The sequence below is a fragment of the Pediculus humanus genome, genomic scaffold (genome assembly GCF_000006295.1).
Source record: "Pediculus humanus corporis 1103172107633 genomic scaffold, whole genome shotgun sequence".
Classification (NCBI taxonomy): domain Eukaryota; kingdom Metazoa; phylum Arthropoda; class Insecta; order Psocodea; family Pediculidae; genus Pediculus; species Pediculus humanus.
In genome coordinates, this window is record NW_002987246.1 from 84,800 (window position 1) to 93,406 (window position 8,607).

Here is an 8,607-nt window from a genome sequence, read left to right on the forward strand (position 1 = left end):
TTTTCTTCATCATCAGACTTAACCTCTAAATGTCTAAACTTAATAATTTTAATAAATTAATAATAATAATAATGATCATTTTCCTTTTGCCTTTTTACAAATTTTTCTTATCACATGAAACCTGTATGCTAACCACCTGGATTCACCCATTTTATACAGATAGAGAGAGAGAGAGAGGGAGAGAGAGAGAAAGAAAGAAAAAAAGGAAAGAAAAAAGTTAAATTAAATCTCTCGTGGAAAAAAAACAATCAACGATTTAATCTTCTCGATCTTCCTCGTCCCGTTCCAACAACGATTTTCTTCTCCCTGTCGGTCATTCTATCTAATTCTAACATGGCTTCTTGAATGGCTGCTTCTAATTCCACGTTTAATCTTCTATTTCTGCGTTTAATAAAAGAAAAAAAAAAAATCGTTTTTATCATCATCGTCATCGTCGTGTCACATAAAATCCATTCTTACTTTCTGCCTTTGTTCGAAGCTCTGTGATGAGCTTCTAACCCCTGAGATAAACTTTGCAATTGTGAAATGTTTACTTTGGTAGGTGAACTGTTACATCCGAACCAACGTACGACGGCTTTACCTCCGGTACCATTGAGACCGATCAATTTTCCAGGCCATGCTGGAGAACCTCTAACGGGTCCCCAAACCAAATCTCCTTCGGATAATTTTTCCTTCGAGTCTGTCAATTCTAAATAATAATAAAAATTACTTTTTATTACTACACACACACACACACACACACACACGACTACAGAAAAAAAAGAAAAAATTTTTAATAAGGTGATGGCGGCGGTTTATCTTTAACGGAAAAAACGAAAATGAACGAAACGTGCGTGAGCGCGCGCTCTCGAGGCCCTCGACTTAATTAAAATCGGGTTTCTGAACGTACCTTTTTTTTAAAACAAAAAAAACCGCGGATTAAAACCAAACGACGCCATTATATTAACGGTCGCGGATTAAAAACTCGAAAACAAACAAACAAACGAAAATGTTCCGGAACGTTTTCAAAAATTTAAAATTTTGAATTTATTTTATTAATTACCATCACCATCTTTATTAAATGAACAATAAATGAAATGTAATAAATAAATTTCCATACCTTTTTACCTGAAGGTGAAAGCACGGCAAGTCTTTAAGTCGTAGGCAGAGAAGCGTGATTAAGCTGAGACTTATGTACAATTTTTATCATTATCATTATTATTATCGTCATTATTTTTAATAATTGTAATAATAATAATAATAACAAGCAACAGCAACAATAGTAATAATAATAATGATGAACACGACGATGATCATGATGATGATGATGATGGTGGTGATGATGTTGATGATGATGATGATAACGATTATCACTATTGTTGTTATTTCTTTAATTTTTTTTTTTATTTATTATAAATAAGATTCTTAATAATAATAATAATAATAATAATAATAATTTTTTTTATTATTAGATTTGCAAAGCGAATTGGCTGCGTTTCCAAGTCCAACCTCAAAGCACCAAAAGCGCTATAAGCTCATCTTGCTCTGTTAAACCTTACAACCTGAGAAATAAGGATATTAAGGTACATTTTAATGATATTAATGATATTTAAATAAATGTTTATCTTGTTTATATATCACATCATCATTATGTATTTAACCGCATTTTTTTTTTTATTTAAAAAAAAAAAAAAAAAATTAATTTTTGCAAGTGAATTAAAAAAAATAAAAGCGAATCATTAATAATATTAAGCTTATGAGCGTATATATATATTAAAAGCCGGCCAACAACAATGCAAAATAATTAATTTTTGATCGTACCTTCGTCTTCGAGGTCGTTTGGTTTGTTTTCTCCGATTAAAGCATCGACCAGTCTTACTACTTTGTCTTCTTCCTGGTAACTTGAATTGTTCGATTGAGATTCAATACGTTTATCTTGAACGTTTATATCCGAATGAGAGCTAACGATGCACTCCTGCAGAGAAAATTCCCACGTTTTTGATCCAATTGTTTTCATTAATTGTTTTAAAGTTGATTATTACTTACGTCTCCACCACCACCACCACCACCACCACCTGATCTCATGTGATCGGATGACACGAAATTATTCCTTATTTGTATTTGAACCCCGGTTTCCTGAAGGATCGTACTCGATTCCACGATATTTTTAGATTTGTTACTTTTCAACGATAAATTATTATCACCCGACGTGACTCTTTTCCGAATCCCTGGTAAAATGTATCCTTCGTTTTCGCTTTCGCATTCGCTGATACTGCTCGAAACGTATTGAACCATGGCTTGAGGAATGGTGTCCGATTTGTCTTCGGACGGTGTGGGTATTCTTTCGTAATTCGTATCAGATTCTACGGGACTGTGAGTCGTCGTGTCCGGAGGACTCCCGCTCCAATTCGAGTTTAACGTTTGACAAAATGTATTGTTTGTCGTGACTCCTCCTCCCAAAATGGTCGGTTCTTCGCTGACCGTCGTTTGAGTCGATACCGAATGCTGAGTACCGAAATCCATTTTGTCTTGGACCATTATTTTTTGGGCTTGGACATTCGGTTGTTGAACGTGGGTACCTGCTACCGTTTTCGGCGGTTGACTCGAACGTTGAGTCGTCCCCAATATTTGCAACTCGATGGGTTTGTCGACATTATTCGAGTTACTTAAAATAAAATTTGATTTTCCGGAATTGTTTAAGAGATTTTGATTGTTAGATACCATTGTCGTCTGCTGTTGAACGATCGTGGTGTTCTGCTGTACGACGGTCGTGTTTTGCGAACTACTGGTCGGTATGATTTGAATAAAATCTTGAGGTGATTGCCTTTGAGGACTGCTCGCGAAAATCTGCTGATTCGGTGACAAGCTAGCAGCTATAAGAGGACTGAGTTGACCTTGAAATTGATTTACCAAAAACTGACTATTGTTCGGTGACAAAAATTGCGGACTCGGATTGTTCTGAATAATTTTTTGTTGATTATTTGGTGCGCGAATGAGCATTCCGGTTGGAGTCGACAATATGCTTTGTCCGTTAATAAAACTTGTGTTTTGCACGGGAGTCAAAACGTTCTGACCGTTAACATTTTGAAGTTGAAGTTGTACTCCGATATTTGTGTCAGGAAGAATGGTCGTCGTGCCATCTGTTGACATCACCATATTTCCTAATCCAGGTACGATGAATTGTTGAAAAGCCGGAAAGTTAGACACAGATGCTAAATTCACGGGTTGCAACAAGTTGATTTGTTGGGGCTGACTGCTAAATTGATTAAAATTATTTTGATTATTCATAACGATTTGAGTCGGAGCTCCTTGTTTGCCTTGTACGAGAGTCACAGCTTGCAAAGGTTGCACGCTTCCACCTGGCGAAACGGCAAAATTTTGCGGACCGAAAGGTTGGTTTAGAATGACGTTGTTCGGAGAAGTCATGTGCACCAAAGAAGTCAACTGATTCTTTCGCTTTTTATTATTCTTTTTATTTTTTACTTTTTCGGGAGCCACCCCTCTGATAGAATTTCTTAGAGCATTGTTATCTATTACATTGCCCTGTAGGACATTTCCAGTGGCTACGGCTAAACGTCCGATACCGGTATCGACTGCCATGACTCCAGGTTGAATCATGAAAGGAGCAGGTACCGCATTCACTAAAACCGTTGATTGTCCTAAAACTTGTTGTGCTACTCCCACTGCGGGCAGAACTTGCGTCACTGCTCCCGTCACGTTGGTGACCACGGGTGATGCACTCATCGGAGGCATTGATCCCGTTTGACTCAATTTCAAACTCCCTAAATTTGTTTGTGGAATGACGTTCCCATTCGAAGCAACTATGTATTGACCATTGCTGGACACTAAAATATGACCGGTTTGTAATCCTCCAGGTGACGTCTTTAAAACTGTAGCAGCAGCGTTTGAATTGTCATTAGCAAGTATGGATGTAGTCACGCTCACCGGTGTCGTAAATATATTTGTCGTTATTACATTTGACGTCGTCAATAAATTTTTAGAAGCCGGAGTTATATTCGTCTGCAACTCGCTTTTCGAGACTTCTGATGACGTTTGTATACTACTGACAACACTTTGCACCATTTCCAGAGGCGATTTGTTTTTCGTTTTTTGTGTGATAGCATTCAAAATATTTTGACCGGATATATTGATGAGTGAAACCGTTGACGGTGAATTCGAGTTGTTGCTGACCGTAACTGTTGCAGTCTGCGTTCTACCCGCTTGAACGGATGTAATAGTATTACTACTAGCGGTGTGACTGCTCGCCATGGTTTTCACTAAACGATTTCCTTTGATTTCATTATCTTTCTGACGAATTTCCCTTTCTTCCCGACTGCTGCTCGAAACGGGCTGTATCTTTATTTGATTTTCTTGTTTGTAAAAATTACTCTCCGTATTTTGATCTGATGACGTAGACACGTTTGCAAAAGTCCTGTTGTGAAATTTATATTTAACGTCATTGTTGGGAGAATTAGATCTTTTAGAGGGGCAACCGTTTCGTTGCAAAGTTTGCACAGTTGGGACAGTTCCGTTAGTTTTATGCAAATTATCTGCATTTGAAGAATTTAAATTATTGTCGTTTTCCCTGACCAATTTGACAGAGTTTGGCAAAGGTGCTGCGTATGAAGAATTCGTAGACGATATTTGAACATTTCCAAGTACGGGACTTTGAGGTAGTAATTCTGAATGCTTAGGAGATGAAATTTCCTGTCTGAAAGTGTTCGAAGATGTTGGAGACGGTTGGGGCTGTGGAGACTCGTTACTCGTGCTTATGGTGCCTCCCTGAATGGGTCGCGAATCCGAAACGACTTTCTGATTAAACTGAATCGATGCGTGATGCTCGGTGGAGGACGTCACCGGATTATCTTCCATAAAAGTTTCATCCTTTGTTCTCGATTGTTTTGCATCCCCTCGACATTGTTCAGACGCTCTACAATCGTTTTTACTGCAAACTTGCTTATTCAATTCCGTGTCCACTTTTTCCAAATCTTCTTTTATAAATTTTATTTTTTCACTTATGTGTTGTTGATCGTTTGAATTGTCTTTTTCAATGTTGTTAAAGATGGACGAATTTTTGCAATTCATGCAATTCATGTTCGGACACACGTGATTATTAAATGTAACGTTTCGTACGGTTCCAAAACCGTTGGAATTGTTTTCTCGATTTGACACATTTTCCTTTTCAGAAATATTTTTCTGAATTATTTGAGACTGCATGAGATTGTTGGAATCTAATTTTTGTCCAACCGTTGGCCTGAGAGTAAAAGTACCATTTCTTGAAAAAGGTACCAAAACACCTGAAGATACTACGGAATTTGAATTGTTTACTAATGCGGATGAAGTGATTCCCAGCGACGTGTTGGGCGAATTTGGTCGAATTATATTTGGTTGCACATCCGGTCGCGTATTTAAAATGTTAAAATTGGGTCGAGATATCGTATTGTGAAGCAAAGCAGTTTGCTGAGCCAAATACGCGCTTGGATTTTCCATGAAAGAGGGCTGACTTTGCTGAGGCGGATCTTGTGATGCTTTTTTAACTTTTGAATTCACTTTATGCTTTTTACGAGATGTGGCATCTTCTAAAACTAACGTCGGAGGCGGCATTTGCTGCTGAATATAAGGAACTTTGTCGTAAACTACGTTGGGTGTCTCAGGTACTGGTTTCTTATTCATCGTTAACCCTGCTTGATGCCACGGTGGAATCGATCTCGGTCTCTGCATCATCACGTTGTGCGGTAAAATCATACCCTGAGGAGCGATCACGACCCCTTCGGGTTTAGGCGTCATCACCGTATTTTGTAAAAATTCTTGACCGCAATGATTATTGTAATTGATCGTGTGATTCACAACGGTTTGACCCACGTCTTGCCTTTGACTTCCTAACGAGTTAACATTTATTTGAGTCTGTCTCATCAAATCATTTCCAGCAGAATGATTTTCCGACAACACTTGATTAACTCCGTTTACGTTCAAAACGGTCTCCTCTCGACCTGCATTATTAATAACGTTAACACAAGGGAATTGAGGAACTTTGTCGTCTAGTCCTTGCGCAGGCGGGGGTTCTCCTTTGTAAGCGTTCGCGTTTTGAATGTTGTTATTTTCAAAATGTTGCTGCTGACGCAAAGGTGGTTGATTTCTAATCACTTGAATGCCCTGATACTGATTCGGTATGATATTTTGATAACTGACGTTTTCCGATAATACGCCACCGGGAGACGGCCATCGTGCTGCTGCTGTTGCCGCAGCCAATGCCCGATCTCTCTGTGCCAAAAGTTGAGATACGGACACCCCTGAAGAATTGTTTATATTTTTCTTCTTTTTCTTCTTACAAGGTACGATTTCTGAAAAGCAGCAAAAAAAAAAAAAAATATTAGAACGGTTGAAATAAAACAACGCTATGGAGTTTGTCGGGGTTTCACGGGGGGGGTGGGGGTGGAAGAAAGGGGAAACGTTTTGAACAATGCATAAAACGGTTAAATTAATTTTATACCTTTAATTATAATTTATTTAATATACACAAAAAAAGCGAACGCATTTTTGGGTTTTTTTTTTTTTTTAACTTTGGGGGAAGAAAAAAAAAAAAAAAGGAAAAAAATTAGGGGAAAAAGGTAGTAGTAGCATCGTTACAAACGCCTGCAGTGTAGGGGGCACCCTGTTATTATTATTTAAAAAAAAAAAAAAACAAAAAAGAAACGAAAAAGTAATAAAACAAGATATAAACACGCCATGTTGATGACAATACCTGATAATGTTTAATATTCTGATGATTTTTAACTGATAACCAACAACGGTCGTGCGTCTGTACTTTCGTTTGAATTTACATTTTTATGTCCGACGTATTTGCCGTCTAGACAATTAACCAAGTCAAAAATAATATTAAAAAAAAAAAAAAAATTAAAACAAAAACAAAATAAATCTTTCCACCATATCATATCAAACGTCAATTTACTACTCATTGTGTGAGAAAGGTGAGGGGAAGGGAGCGAAAGAGAAAGAGAGAGAAAGAGGAGAGGGGGGCGACAATCAAACAAAAAAACAAAAAAAATTAAATAATTTAATTAACGAAAAAAAAAAAAAAAAAAGAAGGAAGGAAGGAAAAACGTTGTTCCAGATAATCCATCCACGATGAACAAAAAAAAAATTCACTCGAAAGACAAAGGAATCGATTTCGCTGGGAAAACGATTCGAGAGAATCGATCATCATCGTACCTTGATCGTCACTATTATTATTATCATCACCATCGTGATCATATTTTTCGACTCGCCTTAAAAACAACAACAACAACAAAAAATTATAAATTTTTTTTTTTGTGTTTAAGTGGCAATGATGACGCATTTAAAATGATAGAAATTTCAATGTCAAATTTTTTGCTTCATTTTAAGACGTAGAATTTATTTTGAAAAAAAGTTTCGAATGGCATTTATTAATCCCGTGATTTATTATCATTAACTATTTAAACCATATAACTGTTGCGTTAAAAAAAAAGTTTGATTGGATTTGCCAAATCCATGCGAAGAGAGAGACAGAGACAGAGAGAGAGAGAGAGAGAGAGAGAGAAAATCATTTAAGATTAATAATTCAACAAACACATTTTTAAATATACTCAAAAGGCAACACAAATTGTTTTGCTAAATTTTGATGATTATGATGATGATTATTATTATTTATACTATTATTATTATAGTGAACACGATGATTATGATAAAATCGAATCGAATTTAAAAAAAAAAAAAAAAAAAAAAATCAAAATGAAAAATAAATTACAAACGAGATCGAGACAAAACGACGAATCACGGAATCATGTCGTAAAAAAAAAAAAGTGGCAATAGAAATCTTCTGACACGCGAATGTACGCCTTCAGGGTGGCAATAAAATAAAAAAAAAATTTCGACAATGAGTCAACGGACCCACAACAACACCAACACCAATCTCAGCCATTATTTTAAATGCGATGTTTTTTTACGCGACAACGTCGTCGACGACGTTGACGATGACGATGACGATGATGATGATGATGATGATGATGGCGATTTCACAAGCAAGCAATCAAAGACAATCCACAAAAAAAAAAAAAAATTTAATTTTTTTTTTTTTTTCGTGTCACAAATTTTTAATATTTGATTTTAATTTTTAATTTTTAGTTTTTTTTTTTTTTTTTTTTTTTTTTTTTTTTTTTCCGGCCCTGGCTGGGCACCCCAAATTATTTTTTTTTTTTTTTTTTTTTATTAGGAACGGGGGGGTTTTTCCCCCCTTAACTTTCTTTAAAACGGGCCCAAAAAAAAAAACACCAACAAAAAAAAACGGTGGGGAGGGTCGTTCGTAACCCGGAAAAATTTTCCAAAGCCCCGTTTTAATTTTTTTTTTTTAAAAAAAAATTTTTCAAAAATTTTTTTAAAAAAAAAAACAAAGGAATTTTTAAAAAAAAAACAAAAACAAAAAAAATTCGGTGGTTTAAACCTTTTTTTTTCGAAAACATTTACATACCCCCCCCCCCCCCCCCCCCCCCATACCCAGGCCCATTTTTTCAACCCCGAAATAAAAAAAAAAAAAAATTTTTTTTTTTGATTTTACGGGGGGGAAAACGAAAATGAAGATGAAGAAAAGAGAAAAAAATAAAATAAAATAAG

General features: G+C 36.0%; 1 protein-coding gene across 1 annotated transcript in view; it reads right to left on the minus strand.

Moving 5' to 3' along the window:
* Positions 1–248: 248 nt before the first annotated feature.
* Positions 249–8,607, minus strand: part of Phum_PHUM259770 (uncharacterized protein) — a gene marked incomplete at both ends in the record, with an annotated part of 16,422 nt that continues 8,063 nt past the window's right edge. The window contains 4 exons of the mRNA XM_002426513.1: positions 249–381; positions 460–679; positions 1,801–1,954; positions 2,026–6,320. Coding sequence (XP_002426558.1) covers positions 249–381; positions 460–679; positions 1,801–1,954; positions 2,026–6,320 — 4,802 coding nt within the window. The remainder of the gene's footprint in view (positions 382–459; positions 680–1,800; positions 1,955–2,025; positions 6,321–8,607) is intronic.